Source organism: Medicago sativa, chromosome 3 (genome assembly GCF_051527215.1).
Source record: "Medicago sativa cultivar Bolivia chromosome 3, Bolivia_mono, whole genome shotgun sequence".
In the NCBI taxonomy this organism is placed as follows: domain Eukaryota; kingdom Viridiplantae; phylum Streptophyta; class Magnoliopsida; order Fabales; family Fabaceae; genus Medicago; species Medicago sativa.
Window position 1 is genome coordinate 98217713 of NC_140751.1, and position 20075 is coordinate 98237787.

Sequence of the window (20075 nt, forward strand, 5' to 3'; positions counted from 1 at the left end):
TGTTCATTTATCAAATAATATCCTTCCTCTCTGCCCAAGTCTAAGCATTTTAGATCCTTTTTGCATACAAATTTTTGTCATAAGAATAATTGGTTTATGTATAATTTTATTGAAGTTACTTTTTGGTAGTTTATGGCAGTTTAGTCTCTTAAAAGGAATTTATTATTTTTTTTTTTTGAAAGTAATCTGAACATTATTAATTCAAAATATCATGAAGATACACCCCTAAAGCTTCTGGGGGAATCTCTTCTAACCAGACTCTATCTGGGCTAGAATGAGCCAATTGGGCCATAGTATGAGCCATGTTATTACATTTCCTAGAGATAAAAGCTAACTTGACAGCTGTCAAAATGCCATTGCAAGTTGCGGATTGCATGTATAATCTCTCCTAAATATGATCTATCTTCATTCTTCTCATTGTAAACCAAACGAAACACTTTCTCACTATCCACTTCAAAAGTCATTTTTCTGAAACCACATTCAACGGCAAAACGAAGTGTGAGAAGAAGAGCATAAGCTTCCACTATCATTACATCTTCAGATCCTCGCGTCCTCCAAGTAGCAGCAGAAAGAACCAAGCCTTGAGCATCACGAATAATCGCACCTAATCCCCACCAACCGGAAACTTGAAGGTTCGCGTCACTGTTAGCTTTGAAAGTCCCAGCTTACGGCGGTATCCAGCGGCAGAGACGCACCGGTCGGGAAAGATGCTGTCCAGGATGATGTTGCATGTTAAGATCCAGATCTGGAGAGTTAGCTTGAATGAAGTCACTAACGCATCTACTTGAACGCTGAATAATGTCTTCCTCAGGTACGAATTTCCCTTCATAAATGCTCTGATTACGAGCTTGCCAAATATTATAAACAACGGAAGCTATTTGAATAAGAACTTCCTCTTTTAAATTAATAATAGAATAAGTAAGCCAGTCCTTGAAATCTGAAATCGGTTGTTCCAAGATTTTGAGGTTAAGAGTCGAACCAATGCTTACAGGAAGAGAGTCAAAATTAAGATACATAATGCAGATTTTTTTAGCAATGTAAAATCTTGTATAAGAATAGACTACACTAAATCATGTCTTTCAATATAAAACATTCAATGCCTTGATCAATCTATGAGTGTTATTGGGTTATGTAACACTACAATATATAATAGAAAGGGAAAAAAGGTGAAATTATTATTAGTAAGAAAAAGTAATGATGTCAAACTTTGGTTAGTCACTGACTTAGATATAACTTCTGGTATGATTTAGGTATGAAAATATTAAAAACAACCTTATGATTTGCTAGTTTTACTGACTTACTTGTATTTTGGTTTGTAATTGGATATTTGAGAGGCATCGAAAAATTGATTTAATCTTCAATTTCTTTTAATAAATCTGTAGAATGAAAATAATGGTAGGTGGAAAACTGAGTTACTCACTGTATGCATTTCATACTTCTAATATTTTTTTTTTGTTGATGAAATGCATTTCTTTATGCTTGATTCAAATTAGGTTATGTAGTTAGGGTTGAATTTTATACTTAACTAATTGGCTTGTGAACCTCTAGGATATATATGGGTGAGTGGCTTCCAGGGTTTGTAAGCTTGGAAACATATTGGAATGTCTTCACAAGCTTATCATGCCATCTCGCTTTGCTAGGAAGATCACCATTTTGTCCATTGTGTCATTCATGATGTGTGTGTGTGGCAGGAGGATATGGTCTTAGCTAGCTAGTTCATTGTGTTTTCCTAAACTGTAAGTACCATACAATATTTTAATAGTCATTAGCTGTTAGTTAGTGCATTGTAGCTTGCAATACAACACCATTTGTATATAAATATGACATGCAAACTCTTGTTCAATCAATAAATTCACGTGCCAGATCTGATTACCACATGCCAGATCAGATTGTTTTGGTAGATGCGCTTGCCATTCATGAAGAGTTTTTTGACCCCGACAATTTAATGGAAGTACTTTCATGAGGTAAAAATCTTGTTGTGTTATTTTCAATTACTTTTGGCTAAAAACATTTACAATTTTTTACCATGAGTATTTCTAAATTTTGTTTTGTGAAACTTTTAGCAGGTTATCAAATACGAATGAAGACAAATAATGAGACAAAGTTCAAGAGGGTGGGTGTTTTTGTGGAAGTAGTCCTTGCGAGTAGCTATCAAGATACTGCCATTGAACTTGGAAATGAATTAGTATGTATTAATGATAATGATTTACCCTCATATTAAGTTTTTTTCTCTCTTCTTTGTTGCAATATTCTTGAAGAAAGTTTTTTTTTTTGTTTTTTTTTTTTTTGATGTGGGAGAAATGGTTAAACTTACTATGACATGTTGAATATTCTAATTCCTTTGTAAATTTCAGTTGGGTGAATTCCTTGTGTTCAAAGTAACCATTTTTCATGTCAAACCTTTTACTTTTCTTTTTTGCATTAATATGCGTATCTAAGTTGTACTTGATTTAAGTAGAAATTGTTTTATCAATTGAGATTTTTTGGTCTTCAAGAAAATTACAAAGACAAATAGAACTTGTGAATAACTTGATATGCTTTTTGATTTGTTTTGATATATGGCTTTGTGCTACTTTTGTTTTTTTAAAAGTCTTGTTAATACTGTACTTTGTTTCGCTCTTGGCTTTGTGCTGCTTGTATTACAAAGATAAGTAAGATGGTAACGTCATATGTTATAATTGCTTGTTGAAAAATTAATTTTATTTTAGATAAATATTTAGTAACATCGTTTAAATCATAATTTCTCGAGACATCTTATGGCTGATACTACTTTCTTAATCTATAAAAATTTGCGGGTGATCATGTTGCTGTTGACATGCTTGCTTACATGCTTGCCTGGCTGCTATCTAAACACTTTGAGAAACTGTCAAAGTGTTTGGTTATGGGCTGCTGTCCAAATACACAGTATCACTGTAAGTAAAAAAATGAAAACAATTGTGTAAAACTTGATCTCTTGTTTAGATAAACAAAATACTGGCTTTCCTCTTTTGAGTTCTCTCTCATTCATTCACTTTATCATTCAACTTTAAGTTGTTCTTAAGAATTTAAAGAAAGTTTATTATTTTTAGCTTGAATATGGTTTTTGATTGTTTTATGGAGAACAGGATAATGCATGTCATGTTTTTGCACTGAATAATATACGCATACACGCACGCACACATGCATATTTAGCCATATAACTCTGTTTTTCACTAAGAATGTTATGAATGATGAGTCTTTGCATAAGACAATTACAAAGTATAATTAGAAATATAATTATTAAGAGATAAAATAGAGGTAACTCTCAATGTAGAAAAGATGGTAGAGTATTGTCTTAGGTGATTTGGTTATTCGGGGGAGGAAACTTGTAGGAAAAAAGATAAATGTGAAATCAATCACCAAGAGAGAGTTAACAGTATCTGTCCAAAAAAGATGTTATACCTTAAACTTGTCAATTTAGAGAGGATCTATCATATGCCTTCATAATACGGGCTTCCATCTGCATAAATGAATAGGATGATAATTGAAATTTGATGTATATTTGAAATCTGATGAATAGCTTTGAATATGCAAAAATCAGAAAATGAAGATGTTAAATAGGTTAAATAGTATAGTTAGATGTAGTAAGCAATCTCACCAATACTTTCATTTTTTTAAGTTGTAGAAAGAGCAAGTCATTTCATGGCAAGATCTCATATCTAATCTTTCATGGTACCTGCAGGACAATCAAGCAATTGAAAATGTATAGTAAAAATTTCATTGTAGGAGCAATTGAATCAATAGTTATAACATATACATGTCCAACAATATAAGTGTAGATATAGCTCTTTATGAGTAATTTTTGTTCTCTACAGATTTAGTTATAACATATTTTTATGAATAAAGTATTTAAGTGGAAGTTTTCTTCTTTATTGGACAGATTGCATAGAAAAAGAATGCTTTAAAGAAAGAAAATGATCAAGAAGAGATGAAAGGATTCATAATCTTTGGAATGGAATAGAGAAATTGACCACAAATGTCATAGTTGGGTATATACTCTGCTGTGTACTTTGATAAGTTCAATGTTATGAAAGACATAAGCTTGTATTTTTTAATAATCTTGTTCAAACCTTGCCTAACTTGGATTTTGATTAATTCATTGTATTGTAATATATTTTGCAATATATCACTGCTTATGTTTATTGATGAAAATCTGCTGCTCTAAGATTTTGCAAGCTTGGATATTATTAAAATCACTTCTTAAGTTTAGAATCATATGTTAATGGTTATGCTAGTAAAATTTTCTATGTAACCTTTGGTTTATTTGGATGCCTGATGTCTTTTATCTCTATGCATAAATATATTCATTTCATTATCAATCACTTTCTCTGTTTACCTTCCTACAAAGTCCTTTATAGTGCAGTATAAAAGCTTATTGGACAACCATGCACTGCTTGTAGTTGAGGGAGAACTTGAAAGGAAAATGGAAGATTATTAATGTTGAACAAGTGACTTCAAACACACAAGAGGGGGGTGAATTGCGTTCTTTAGAAAGTTTTAAAAAATAAGCACTAAAAAATATTTCAACCAAAGTAGAAAAAAAGTGCTTATAGAAGTTTTTAATAAATGCGAAAAATAAAGATGTTAAGGTAAAATAAATAACAACAAAAAATAAAAGAGATAAGGGAAGAGAGAAAAGACACAAGAAGTTTATACTAGTTCGGCCTAAAACAACAAGGCCTAGTCTAGTCCCCAAGGAAAAGCCCCTTGAGATTTTCACTGCTCTAGCTTTTAATTAGGATAAGCTGGTAACCTTTACAAATAACGAGCACTCTCCAAACAAAACAATCCTTTGTAGAAGAGTCTCTAAAACCAAGAGATATCACCTCTCTTGAAACCTTGGGATAGCACCCAATACAAATAAGAGTTACAATAATTAAATAATACACCAAATGTGTAGATATAACAAATTGAAGCATAAGAACTACAAGATAAACTATGTAGTATAAAAGAGCTCTCAATAAAATAAATTAGCAAGTGTGAAAATAATGAGAGTGATGAATAATATTTTTGACAATGTTAAGTGCAAAAGAGAGTTGTTCCAAGACCTAAAACAATGCACCTATTTATAGTGAAAAATGATATGAGATGCATTGAAAATAATTCAGCCGTTGGACTCTTAATGAAAATAGTCATTGCCATTTAACATAAAGAAACTAGCCGTTGCTTATAAATGAATAATAGGCTGAATCTTTTAAATCCACTAATACATAACAAAATGTTTCCAACGGTATGAAAATGATTTATTACCAAATGAAACAATGTATTATAACTCGGTCAACTTGTAGTCATAAAGACATAAATCATTGTAGAGTCATGTTATTCCAAAAATAGAGTTCAAATCAAATGCATGTTAACGTTGTTTTTATGTTCAAAATAATTATGCAAATTCCAAAATAAAATATGACTTTTCATGCAAAAAATATTTTCATGTAAAATCACTTTAGATGAAAATCATTGTGAGTGTGTGATTTATTTTCATGAGAGCTTTTTCTACTACTTACATAAAGTTCTAATACAAATAAAAATAAAATCCAAGACTTGAAAGCTTGAATCTTCTTTTCCGCTTTTTGCATCTTTGTTCTTCTAGGACTTGTTTTGTCAATCATCAAAACCAAAGTATTCCTGTCAAGGCATATATTCACATTCTCCCCCTTTTTGATGATGACAAACATCTATTGGAGTGATTTGCTCAATAAAAGGGTTAGTACAATAATAATCAAATAATAAAATATATGACAGAGATATCTGCAAATTTTGCTCCCCCTCACTATATGCAAACAATTAAAATCCACTCCCCCTGAAACATGCAAATCACATAACTCTCCCCCTTTTGGCATTATCAAAAAGCCGGAAAGAAATAATCTTGGCAAGGCATATATTCAAGAAAATTTAAAGCATAAGCAAAAAAGAATTAAGTGAAAAGAGTAAACCATATTTGCTTCTCTTGAATTTGCAATTTCATTTTTGAGAAGAACTTTTGATAAGGTCACCATATGATGCATAACCAATATTCTTGTAATAATAGGAGAACTTCTTTTTCTCCCCCCTTTCATGTGCTTTGAATAGCATCAATAATTGTACCAATTTTAGTTCTTGGCCTTCAAGCACACCTACAAAACAAAATCAAATTTTCGCTTTTGGTACCCAAAACATTTTGGGTCCTTGAGAGTTAGCATTAGGCAAAGTGCCCTTTGGAATCCACTTCCATTTACCATTCATATCATTGTTCTTTCTTAAATTACAAATAGAGGATGTATGACCTTCTCTTCCACAATAAAAACATTTAACAAAAGGAGAACTTGATGTTTTGTTTGGACGAAAGAATTTTCTAAAAAGTTTTTCATGATTTTTTGGATGATAGCCCAAACCGGCTTTATTATAAGTTCCCTTTTGATTCGCCAAAATGATGTTCAAGTTTTCTCTTCCCATTGTGAATTTTGCAAGTGTGTTTTGCAAATCCTCAATTTCAATTTTCAAAATATTGCAATCATCACACTTTAAAATATTTTCCTTTTTATTTTCACAAGAGATACAAGAAGAAACTTCACTTACAAAAACTTGTTTCTCTTTAAGAATTTCTATTTCCTTATTTAAAATATCAATTTTTGATTCAAGAGTAGAAATAGTTTTCTTAGAGGAAGAAACAATTTTTCTAAGCTTAGTTGACTCATCATTTAATTCTTTACAAATAGTAAATAACTCATCATAAGTTAAGTCATATTCAGATTCAATAGAGTTTACCTCATATTCCTCATGATTTGCCATGAAACATGAATATGCTACTTCATTTTTCGATCCATTAGATGAGTTTGTATCTTTGTCATCCCAAGCGATATAAGCCTTCTTTCCGTTTGTATATCGCTTTTGACTTAAAGGACAATTGGATTTTATGTGACCCTTTTCACCACACTTGTTGCAATTTGGATTGAAGGAAGTTCTTTCATCGATTCTAGCTTTGAGAGCAAGAGCTTTCTTTTTCTTTTCACCTTCTTCACTATCAATGAGACGATTTAATTCAAGCTCATGTTCCTGCAATTTTCCAAACAAAGTAGCCAAAGACATAAAAGATAAATCTTTAGATTCACAAATCGCGGTCACTTTTGGAAGCCAACTTCGACTCAAGCATCTAAGAACTTTATTAATTAAATCCTCGTTATTGAAAGATTTTCCAAGAGCTCTGAGATGATTTATTATATGGATAAATCGTTTTTGCATATCTTGGATGCTTTCTCCCGATTTCATCCTAAATAATTCATACTCATGAGTCAATGTGTTCATTCGAGCCCTTTTGACCTCGGTAGTACCTTCATGGGTCAATTTAAGGGTGTCCCACATTTTCTTAGCGGTTGTACAATTTGATACACGATAGAACTCATCAATGCTTAATGAAGCGGTGATAATGTTCTTAGCTTTCAAATTATATTGAACCTTTTTCTTTTCATCTTTGGTCCAAAGAGATCTTGGTTTATTCATCACAACATTATTGACTAAATGAGTGGGAATAAATGGACCGTTTTCAATAGCATCCCAAATATCACAATCAACTCCCTCAATGAAAATTTTCATTCTCTCTTTCCAATAACCATACCCTTCACCATTGAAAGATGGGGGACAATTTATGGAGTTGTTGTTTGAAGTCATCTTGCCTCTTGAGACGATTAGTCCTTAACAAGAGTTCAAGCTCTGATGCCACTTGTTGAACAAGTGACTTCAAACACACAAGAGGGGGGTGAATTGCGTTCTTTAGAAAGTTTTAAAAAATAAGCACTAAAAAATATTTCAACCAAAGTAGAAAAAAAGTGCTTATAGAAGTTTTTAATAAATGCGAAAAATAAAGATGTTAAGGTAAAATAAATAACAACAAAAAATAAAAGAGATAAGGGAAGAGAGAAAAGACACAAGAAGTTTATACTAGTTCGGCCTAAAACAACAAGGCCTAGTCTAGTCCCCAAGGAAAAGCCCCTTGAGATTTTCACTGCTCTAGCTTTTAATTAGGATAAGCTGGTAACCTTTACAAATAACGAGCACTCTCCAAACAAAACAATCCTTTGTAGAAGAGTCTCTAAAACCAAGAGATATCACCTCTCTTGAAACCTTGGGATAGCACCCAATACAAATAAGAGTTACAATAATTAAATAATACACCAAATGTGTAGATATAACAAATTGAAGCATAAGAACTACAAGATAAACTATGTAGTATAAAAGAGCTCTCAATAAAATAAATTAGCAAGTGTGAAAATAATGAGAGTGATGAATAATATTTTTGACAATGTTAAGTGCAAAAGAGAGTTGTTCCAAGACCTAAAACAATGCACCTATTTATAGTGAAAAATGATATGAGATGCATTGAAAATAATTCAGCCGTTGGACTCTTAATGAAAATAGTCATTGCCATTTAACATAAAGAAACTAGCCGTTGCTTATAAATGAATAATAGGCTGAATCTTTTAAATCCACTAATACATAACAAAATGTTTCCAACGGTATGAAAATGATTTATTACCAAATGAAACAATGTATTATAACTCGGTCAACTTGTAGTCATAAAGACATAAATCATTGTAGAGTCATGTTATTCCAAAAATAGAGTTCAAATCAAATGCATGTTAACGTTGTTTTTATGTTCAAAATAATTATGCAAATTCCAAAATAAAATATGACTTTTCATGCAAAAAATATTTTCATGTAAAATCACTTTAGATGAAAATCATTGTGAGTGTGTGATTTATTTTCATGAGAGCTTTTTCTACTACTTACATAAAGTTCTAATACAAATAAAAATAAAATCCAAGACTTGAAAGCTTGAATCTTCTTTTCCGCTTTTTGCATCTTTGTTCTTCTAGGACTTGTTTTGTCAATCATCAAAACCAAAGTATTCCTGTCAAGGCATATATTCACATTCTCCCCCTTTTTGATGATGACAAACATCTATTGGAGTGATTTGCTCAATAAAAGGGTTAGTACAATAATAATCAAATAATAAAATATATGACAGAGATATCTGCAAATTTTGCTCCCCCTCACTATATGCAAACAATTAAAATCCACTCCCCCTGAAACATGCAAATCACATAACTCTCCCCCTTTTGGCATTATCAAAAAGCCGGAAAGAAATAATCTTGGCAAGGCATATATTCAAGAAAATTTAAAGCATAAGCAAAAAAGAATTAAGTGAAAAGAGTAAACCATATTTGCTTCTCTTGAATTTGCAATTTCATTTTTGAGAAGAACTTTTGATAAGGTCACCATATGATGCATAACCAATATTCTTGTAATAATAGGAGAACTTCTTTTTCTCCCCCCTTTCATGTGCTTTGAATAGCATCAATAATTGTACCAATTTTAGTTCTTGGCCTTCAAGCACACCTACAAAACAAAATCAAATTTTCGCTTTTGGTACCCAAAACATTTTGGGTCCTTGAGAGTTAGCATTAGGCAAAGTGCCCTTTGGAATCCACTTCCATTTACCATTCATATCATTGTTCTTTCTTAAATTACAAATAGAGGATGTATGACCTTCTCTTCCACAATAAAAACATTTAACAAAAGGAGAACTTGATGTTTTGTTTGGACGAAAGAATTTTCTAAAAAGTTTTTCATGATTTTTTGGATGATAGCCCAAACCGGCTTTATTATAAGTTCCCTTTTGATTCGCCAAAATGATGTTCAAGTTTTCTCTTCCCATTGTGAATTTTGCAAGTGTGTTTTGCAAATCCTCAATTTCAATTTTCAAAATATTGCAATCATCACACTTTAAAATATTTTCCTTTTTATTTTCACAAGAGATACAAGAAGAAACTTCACTTACAAAAACTTGTTTCTCTTTAAGAATTTCTATTTCCTTATTTAAAATATCAATTTTTGATTCAAGAGTAGAAATAGTTTTCTTAGAGGAAGAAACAATTTTTCTAAGCTTAGTTGACTCATCATTTAATTCTTTACAAATAGTAAATAACTCATCATAAGTTAAGTCATATTCAGATTCAATAGAGTTTACCTCATATTCCTCATGATTTGCCATGAAACATGAATATGCTACTTCATTTTTCGATCCATTAGATGAGTTTGTATCTTTGTCATCCCAAGCGATATAAGCCTTCTTTCCGTTTGTATATCGCTTTTGACTTAAAGGACAATTGGATTTTATGTGACCCTTTTCACCACACTTGTTGCAATTTGGATTGAAGGAAGTTCTTTCATCGATTCTAGCTTTGAGAGCAAGAGCTTTCTTTTTCTTTTCACCTTCTTCACTATCAATGAGACGATTTAATTCAAGCTCATGTTCCTGCAATTTTCCAAACAAAGTAGCCAAAGACATAAAAGATAAATCTTTAGATTCACAAATCGCGGTCACTTTTGGAAGCCAACTTCGACTCAAGCATCTAAGAACTTTATTAATTAAATCCTCGTTATTGAAAGATTTTCCAAGAGCTCTGAGATGATTTATTATATGGATAAATCGTTTTTGCATATCTTGGATGCTTTCTCCCGATTTCATCCTAAATAATTCATACTCATGAGTCAATGTGTTCATTCGAGCCCTTTTGACCTCGGTAGTACCTTCATGGGTCAATTTAAGGGTGTCCCACATTTTCTTAGCGGTTGTACAATTTGATACACGATAGAACTCATCAATGCTTAATGAAGCGGTGATAATGTTCTTAGCTTTCAAATTATATTGAACCTTTTTCTTTTCATCTTTGGTCCAAAGAGATCTTGGTTTATTCATCACAACATTATTGACTAAATGAGTGGGAATAAATGGACCGTTTTCAATAGCATCCCAAATATCACAATCAACTCCCTCAATGAAAATTTTCATTCTCTCTTTCCAATAACCATACCCTTCACCATTGAAAGATGGGGGACAATTTATGGAGTTGTTGTTTGAAGTCATCTTGCCTCTTGAGACGATTAGTCCTTAACAAGAGTTCAAGCTCTGATGCCACTTGTTGAACAAGTGACTTCAAACACACAAGAGGGGGGTGAATTGCGTTCTTTAGAAAGTTTTAAAAAATAAGCACTAAAAAATATTTCAACCAAAGTAGAAAAAAAGTGCTTATAGAAGTTTTTAATAAATGCGAAAAATAAAGATGTTAAGGTAAAATAAATAACAACAAAAAATAAAAGAGATAAGGGAAGAGAGAAAAGACACAAGAAGTTTATACTAGTTCGGCCTAAAACAACAAGGCCTAGTCTAGTCCCCAAGGAAAAGCCCCTTGAGATTTTCACTGCTCTAGCTTTTAATTAGGATAAGCTGGTAACCTTTACAAATAACGAGCACTCTCCAAACAAAACAATCCTTTGTAGAAGAGTCTCTAAAACCAAGAGATATCACCTCTCTTGAAACCTTGGGATAGCACCCAATACAAATAAGAGTTACAATAATTAAATAATACACCAAATGTGTAGATATAACAAATTGAAGCATAAGAACTACAAGATAAACTATGTAGTATAAAAGAGCTCTCAATAAAATAAATTAGCAAGTGTGAAAATAATGAGAGTGATGAATAATATTTTTGACAATGTTAAGTGCAAAAGAGAGTTGTTCCAAGACCTAAAACAATGCACCTATTTATAGTGAAAAATGATATGAGATGCATTGAAAATAATTCAGCCGTTGGACTCTTAATGAAAATAGTCATTGCCATTTAACATAAAGAAACTAGCCGTTGCTTATAAATGAATAATAGGCTGAATCTTTTAAATCCACTAATACATAACAAAATGTTTCCAACGGTATGAAAATGATTTATTACCAAATGAAACAATGTATTATAACTCGGTCAACTTGTAGTCATAAAGACATAAATCATTGTAGAGTCATGTTATTCCAAAAATAGAGTTCAAATCAAATGCATGTTAACGTTGTTTTTATGTTCAAAATAATTATGCAAATTCCAAAATAAAATATGACTTTTCATGCAAAAAATATTTTCATGTAAAATCACTTTAGATGAAAATCATTGTGAGTGTGTGATTTATTTTCATGAGAGCTTTTTCTACTACTTACATAAAGTTCTAATACAAATAAAAATAAAATCCAAGACTTGAAAGCTTGAATCTTCTTTTCCGCTTTTTGCATCTTTGTTCTTCTAGGACTTGTTTTGTCAATCATCAAAACCAAAGTATTCCTGTCAAGGCATATATTCACAATTAAACCATGAGAGTGCTAAACTGCATAACTGACATGAGGTAATAAAAGTACCAATTTGGTATATTTTTAGTGAAGTTTTAGTTTTATTTTGAGTTTACATCCATAGATCATATTTAAATTTCATTCTGAAAGATTTCATGATGCAAGATTAAGTTGACATGATCTAAGATTAATGTTACATGATGTTGAAAGATTTCAGTTTGAATCTTGTGTAGGGACTTGGGTAAAATTTCTTTTTCAGCCCACTCAATCCTGCTGATTACTTAATCATTAGAAAACACTGATAAGTTGCCCAAATTGTTTATTGGTAGTAATAAAGAAACACATTTTAGCAACATAATAAAGAAACACAATGCAAAACATTTGGAACATAATACTTTTACTTTTAAGCCCCAACGCACAATACTCACATTTCTAGCACTTCAAACCCTCTTTAGAAGTGCCTTCTTACTGATACAATGCTGAAATTTTACAATGATATAGGAGATTGTGGTAAAGATAACAAAGGATTACATCAAGGAGAGAATATGGCATAAAGGAGAGAAGAAAGGACCTGTTATTTATGGGAAGAAAGCACCTGAAATTTGATGAGTAGCTCTTCCTGTTTAGAGTTCACCACTTGCATGATCAAGGTAATCATATACTCACCCAACATATCATATGATCCTTTTGTCCAATTCAATTTACTGCTATGGTAAATTGCTTACAAAGCATGAGATAATGCCACAAACATGCTTCCAAACTTCAATTATGTAGAACTTTTTGTTAAACTACATTTACACCTTGGTTGCATAAAAATTAAAAGTTTCAATTTTTCTTTCACACTAATCATATATCCTTTCAAAATAAATTTTAAACTTATGTGAAATATTCTAATTGTTGTGTTGTTTTGGTGTAACTTCAACTTGCTGCTATGGAATCCTACGGATTGGAGACAAAGAGGCAAGAAATTACATGGATAATGCTATTGAATATACAAATGGAGAATGACATAAATAAATATGAATGAATCTTACATATCTTGTATAGAATTGGACGTCCCAATGAGAAAAGTTGTTGGTTTTATACTCTATTGTACCACCTGTATCATCAATTTTAGATCATGTAAATTTTGTCAAACTGCTAGCAAACTATGAAGGGTTTCAGCTGGATGGCATGATAAGGGTTCAAGTAGGATGGAGATGCAATTGAATGAATTGTCAAGAATAAATAATTAAAATTTCTCGGGCTTTATATGGAGAAGGTAAGGGAATTGAATTGCAATGATTACATTTTTGTTTTTTACGGGGAAGGTTAATCTGGCTTAACATAGAAAGGCTTTATACGAGGGATATAAGTCTAATTTTTTAAACTCCACACCTTCTGCCCTCTGCCGCCTTCTGACAATCCACACAGGCTGATCATCCACTTGGTGAGAAGTGCAGATCACCTGGTCTTAAATGGCCAAATCAAGAATTAAAAATATTAATTAGGTGTACTTGCCTATTCTTAGAAATAATGATGGGTTATTAAGCGGGCCACTCCCTATTAAAAACTTTAAACAAAAAAATTAACTCTAAATTGTCCACAAAATGCCACATCAGCGAAACAGTTGCTTTGAAATAGCTCCATTTATATAAGGGTTTTGATTAATATATGTAATGAAAATGAGCCACAAAAATGCAGGCCTAGCTTATACTCGATTAAATGGTGAAATAAAATCAATTATTTTTTGTAAGATTGTAGCTTTTTCATTTCTATAATTTTTTATTTAATTTTTATAAAATTGTGGCTTATTTTTGCACAAATAAAATTGTGGCTTTTACATTTCAATATAAAATTTCTTCTCATTGCTCTTTTTGTATAAAATTGTGGCTTTTACAGTACATTCCTATAAATATTTACTGCATTTTACGGTACATTTCTATAAATATTTATTGCATTTTACTTTGAATATCTTTAATACATTTTTTTTCCAGAAACTTTGTTGTGGTTCATCCAACAACAATCAAAGTGATCATTAGTAGATGACAAGGTGAAGGTGAACGAGGGTTACTGGACCTGTTATGATTGAAGCAAATATTGGGGTTTTGCCATACATGGGTTTTTCTCTTTTATTGTTCTTGCCACACAGATTTCAATTGAAAAGGGTTTGGTAGAGATGGAGTTCAGACTTTTATTGTGAAACTAATTTTGATTCTCTTACTTTTGTTGGAGAGTGAGGTGCCATGGAAGATGAGTGTAAGAAGCTTGTGACTAACAAGTTTATAAGGCAGGTTCTTGCACCAACACAATTGAAGGGATGAGGTTTAAACAACAATTATTTAGAAGATGGCAACCCACTTTATTCAACCTTCCATTATTTGACTTCTTTTTGGAAACAGACCGTGTTTTTCTTTTTTAGATTTTAATTATATTGAGAATAAGGTGTTGTTACTATACGTTGAACTATTGGTGTGCAGTTATTCTTTAACCGGATTCAAACCTATAGTAGCAGGTCATTTTACTGGTCCAAGTTGGACCCAAACTATGACTGGTCCAAACTAAAAGGACCCTTAGTTTTATTAAAGTGAATATCAATCACGGTGTTGGTATTTTCCATTGGGTGATTGCATGTTTATGTGGTTATCCTGGTTCTTCATGTGATTGGTTTTCTAATTCTATTTGTAAGGGTGTGTGTGTATTTGTTGTAATATATTTGTGGTTTTCAATTAAAAGTTTGCTATATTATCTTAGTTGCTAAACTATCTTTGTTTATCTTGATGCATGTTATATACATTAATCCAATCCCATCTTAATTCATCTTTGATTAATATATTAATTTGAGGTGTTTTTAATTTTCGAGTACTATTAAGCCAGCTAAATAATTGGTTAGTCTTATGTTTTGGAAAACACCCAATGAAATAAAAGGCATGTTAATTTTGTTTTTAATGATTATTTTCTTCAAAAGCTTAGATGGTGGAACACAGAGTATTTTACTCATTGACCAACGGTCCTGAAGAGTAAAATTGACGGTAACAGTAACGGTAACAATAACGGTAAATGTAACTGACACTTTACAAAATTAATTCTATAAATACTTCACCTTCATTCATAATTTTCATATCATTCTCAGAATATTTATCAATACTTTCAAAATGACTAAACGTTTTCTTATATGCATCACTCTACTTGTCACTGTTTTGTTCCTTATTGAAGAATTAAGAATAGGTTACGTAGGAATTATTACCATTTGTTCTGATAGAAACATAGATTAAATCATTGTCATGATTTTTGTAATTGTTGCTATTGAATAAGATGATCTTTTTATGTTTGGTATTTGTGACAAAGTTTTGTGTGAAAGTGGGATGCTGACTTGGTTTTTTCCGGTTCGTGTTGTAATGAAAGACCTTGCAAGATAGCGGATAAAATTTTGTTGGTTGTCATGACAACCTTTGAAGTTTGATTGAGAAGATGCTCAAGGATAATAGGTGGATTAACACCCTAATCCATTGTAATTTTCATACTTATTTCGTAATATTTATGTTATGTCTTCTAATGTATATCGTGATTTTATTGTCGTTGTGGTATAAGAAATTATTTTCGGTTGTAATTATTCATTCTTGTGATTCAAGTTACATTGTTCGATAAAAGATATATAAATCCATGTGTCGGCGCAGGTCACACACTAGTGATCTCACAAAGAGCATTGCACACCAGAGTGCCATCTCAGACCAGCTATCAAAATATCCAACGAATTTGGTTATACATTCAAAAATATCAGTGCTACTCTTGGTAGTTTTTTCAGTTTTAACCTTCTTCACGAGCACTTCTTAATTTTTCTATCCAAAAATAAAATGTAAAAACAGTTGGTTAAAACGGTTGGTTGAAAAAACAAAGAATGAGTAAAGAAACTTATATATCAAATAAACAGGTGGAAAAAAAGAATGAGCAACTATAATAAATAACAAATACAAATACGTTCAGCAGGACGATATGTTAATAAGCCATGTAACAAGTCAGGAGCACTTTTGAGGACTCTACGTGACGTGATATAATGTCCTGCATACAGAATAATAATTGGTCATTACACGTTAAGACACTCACACAAACACATTAATATATTTATTTATTTAGATGAAGCCCAGTAACTACTGATAGGGAAGAACAACTAAACCAACCTTAAAATAACCAAAGCTTCTTCACTGCATTTAGGCTCTCCCTTGAGACAGCTGCTTCAGGCCATCTTAGTTGTGATCCCAATTCCCAGATTGAATTATTTTTCTGCACCTCTGCAACATGTTGTCAACGAGATACATTTAAAAGATGTTACTACATAAACTTAGCAATACTCATTTGAAATGAATCAGCTAGTCAAAGACTCATATTCAGTTACCTAAGAATAAGATCATCTCAGAGGCTCTATAATGCCTTGTAGAAACAATGAACTAAATGGTTCTAATTATCAAATGCAGTGCAAAATCAACCAGCTCAATAGCACTAGACTTGTGAAAGCATCTGAACTGTGGCAATATGGTTCTGATTATCAAATGCAGTGCAAAATCAACCAGCTCCATAGCACTAGACTTGTGAAAGCACCTAACCAGAGACATTCAACACTCTACAGATAACAAAAGCTGTCGTCCAAATTCGAAAACAAGATCCAAGGGAATGGGCAGTATTTATTTCTCTTTGGAAAATCAAATAAGCTTGGTCCAAACTTTCCAAATATATAATAACACCATTGAAAAGCGTTGAAAGGAACATTTCTGCTCAGTTCCCAGATCTATGAATAAACCCCACATGGACATATATACACATACAAATCTATTATAGCTAAACTTAGCAAGTCGATTTACTTGTAACATAAGTGGGGATTAATCACCATTCTTCTCTGAATTAAAAGAGAAAGCAGAACAAATCAACATAAAGACAGGTACATAGCAGTCTAGAAAAAGAAAGAAAAAAAAACTAACCATTTTTTTTTAAAATTCCAATCATCATATTTGATTTCAAAATAATGCAACTCGGTACCATACTTTATCAAAACAAACTTCTTGACTATGGTAACTGCAAAAAATATTTTGATGAAAGAATACTTACATTGCATATGTGATTCTCGTAACCAATTCTATTTCGGATCTGTACACAGCTACATATAATAATTAAGATGGAGTAAATACTAGTTATTCCTTAATAAAAAACCTACAACCAAAATTTTTCTATAAGTATGTACCATGATTTTCTCACATCATTCTATACTAGAGGTTGAAGCACGTCAACCTCCAGCATTGCCGCATCAGATATTCCTTCATGCTTCTAGTTACCGTCATATTCTTTGGTTTGGCAGTCCCACCATTTCCAAACCCGACCAAAGGTGCCTATAGCACTACCAAAGGCTGAAGTACACAAGAACAGTAACAGTTTACAGTGAACTTTTATCATCATCTTCTTCTACGGGTTCCATCAAGTCATTTGTTCTAGTCTGATTTAAAGCCAGCCCTTCTAGGATCCAAAAGACCTCTTGTGAAAATGGCTTTGAGTCATCAGATGATACAAATTCTTGAACCACATTGTTGACCTCAATCGAACTACTCCCCGGGGTTTTCTTTAACCTCTTGTTTCTTATGAGTTTCCTAATATTTGATACATCTTCCCACTTGCCATGTTCTGCATATATGTTTGCAAGCAAAACATAGTTTCCAGATTCCTCTGGCTCAAGCTCCATGAGTTGTTTCATCGCAATGACAGCAATCTCAAGATTGCGATGAATCCTACACGAGCTTAACAAAGAGTTCCATATCCTTGAATCTGGCTTTATTGGCATCTTTGAAATTGTGTAAAGAGCCTGACCAAGGCGTCCTGAACGACCAAGAAGATCAATAAGGCAACCATAATGCTCAATTTCTGGTTCTATATGATAGCCCGCACTCATAACATCAAAATACTTCAACCCCTCATCCCACAAGCCAGTATGAGAGCAAGCCAGCAAAACACCAAGAAATGTTATCTCATTAGGAGCGACTCGCACCTTACGCATTTCTTCAAAGAGTTGAATTGCCTCATAACCTTTCCCATGATTAGCCAGCCCTCCAATCATGGTACTCCAAGAAATCACATCCTTCTCAACCAACTGATCAAACAAGTTCCAAGCTTCATCAATGCAACCACACTTGGCATACATTTCAATCAACGCATTGCATATACCAGTCTTCCGCAAAAACCCATTTTTGTCGGCATACATATGAATCCATTTTCCAACCTCAAGAGCTCCAAGTTGTGCACAAGCCGGCAAAACAGCTATAATACTAATCTCATCCGGTTCAATACCCACCATTTGCATCTCCCGAAAAACATCCAACGCATCACCATAGCACCCCATTCTCCCATACCCAGTTATCATAGTCGTCCAAGAGACAATTGTCCTTACAGGCATTTCATCAAACAGTTCCCTTGCACTATTCATCTGCCCCAATTTCACATACCCAAATATCAAACTATTCCAAGAAATCACATCTCTATGACCCATTTCCTCAAACACCTTGCACGCATTGGTTAAATCCCCAAATTTCGTATACATATCAATCAACGCATTCTCGGTTATACAGTGCGAATCAGCCCCAAATTTGTAAACTAGCCCATGAACCTGCATCCCAAGACGGTGACACAGAATCCCCGCGCATGATTTAATCACAAAAGGGAACGTGAATTTGTCTGGAAAAACTGAATTTGTTGAATGTGTGAGCAATTGGATGAAGAGTGTGATTGCTGAAGAATGGTGGTGATTGTGAGCGTAGGTTCTGATGATAGCGTTGTAGGTGAAGATATTTGGGTGAAGGAGTTGCTTGAAGAGCAAGGTAGCGTAACTCACGTGACCCATGTTGTCGCATGAGTCCAACATTTTTGTGACTAAAAAATTGCTTTGTGAAAGTGAAAGCTTTACGACGTGAGCATGAATCTTCTTTAGTTGTGTTATTTTGAAGCAGTTTTTCAATGAAGTGATGTAACGGTTTTCGAGTTCTCTTATGAAAATCGTTGCCATTGATGATTAATTATGAATGATACTGGAAAGACTGAGAAAATATTAGATAAACACAATGTCTCTTATTTGATGATTGCATAGTGTTCTTATTTTTGATTTTTTTTTCTTATTTTTTTGATAATCATAGTGTTCTTATTCTAGTATGTGATATGAATGACATTTTTTAGGGAAATGCTTTCATTCATTTATTCTACTTTAAGGCTTAGCACACTAAATGACCATTGGTCCATTGTCAACAAAAAAAAAAAGACCATTTTATATGAAACTTTGATCATCAATAATAGAATTAGAAAGTGTAATCCCGATGAGATTGACTTGTCTAACACTACTATACTACAGTAGCATTCTCATAATCCATATTTTGATCTCCATATCTTATCTTATATATGGCATAAAGTTCAACATCTTTGTTTTGGAATGCCAAATGTTTGTATGTGATTCTTTGAATGTTAATCCAAAATCTTTGATTATTATCGATAAAATTCTGAACCTGTTTATCACTCATGTTTTAACCAGTCTTCTTTGACGACCAACCAACTTTGTATCCCCTTCCAAATCAAGTTCAACCTCTACTGAGATGAGGTGGCAAATAAGTCGAGTTTAAAGACATTATCCATCCAATCATATAAATGTTTCTGTCATAAAAATATAATCGTCATGATGAAATCTAATTGAATTAGTGTGCTAACAACATACAGCCAGTGGATAGTTTTTGCCGTAATAATTTTTTCTGTTAAAAGTCTTATTCTTAATAGGCTTCGTACTTATTTTTTTACATGAGAAAAAGTCTTGGTAAGAACCACCGATGTATTTTTTTTCCAAAAAAGAAAACACGTAAACAAAACATCAATCCCAACTAGACAAGAATTAATAAATGTTGCAAAGAATCGA

General features: G+C 32.5%; 2 protein-coding genes across 31 annotated transcripts; both read right to left on the minus strand.

Moving 5' to 3' along the window:
- Positions 1-139: 139 nt before the first annotated feature.
- Positions 140-13809, minus strand: LOC146942659 (uncharacterized). 22 transcript variants are annotated; one of them, XR_015032816.1, is made up of 6 exons: positions 12738-12870; positions 12595-12645; positions 4355-4429; positions 3617-3694; positions 3421-3478; positions 140-836 (listed from the first exon to the last, which is right to left on the minus strand). XR_015032816.1 is itself a non-coding variant. In XM_085756723.1 (2 exons), the coding sequence occupies exon 2, from the start codon at positions 10919-10921 to the stop codon at positions 9404-9406; it is 1518 nt and encodes a 505-aa protein (XP_085612849.1). In that variant the 5' UTR covers positions 10922-12161; positions 12738-13809; the 3' UTR covers positions 7904-9403. The 22 variants fall into 22 exon arrangements, 1 of the variants encoding a protein (XP_085612849.1); XR_015032813.1 differs by having other exon boundaries at positions 140-937; XR_015032811.1 differs by lacking the exon at positions 12595-12645 and having other exon boundaries at positions 140-2886; positions 12738-13809.
- A 2219-nt stretch (positions 13810-16028) lies between these two features.
- Positions 16029-19414, minus strand: MEF21 (mitochondrial editing factor 21). 9 transcript variants are annotated; one of them, XM_085756695.1, is made up of 5 exons: positions 17379-19414; positions 17246-17294; positions 16539-16665; positions 16324-16434; positions 16029-16204 (listed from the first exon to the last, which is right to left on the minus strand). In XM_085756695.1, the coding sequence occupies exon 1, from the start codon at positions 19182-19184 to the stop codon at positions 17568-17570; it is 1617 nt and encodes a 538-aa protein (XP_085612821.1). In that variant the 5' UTR covers positions 19185-19414; the 3' UTR covers positions 16029-16204; positions 16324-16434; positions 16539-16665; positions 17246-17294; positions 17379-17567. The 9 variants fall into 9 exon arrangements, with proteins under 9 accessions (XP_085612821.1, XP_085612818.1, XP_085612820.1 ...); XM_085756692.1 differs by having other exon boundaries at positions 16539-17036; XM_085756694.1 differs by having other exon boundaries at positions 16539-17036; positions 17393-19318.
- Positions 19415-20075: the final 661 nt, after the last annotated feature.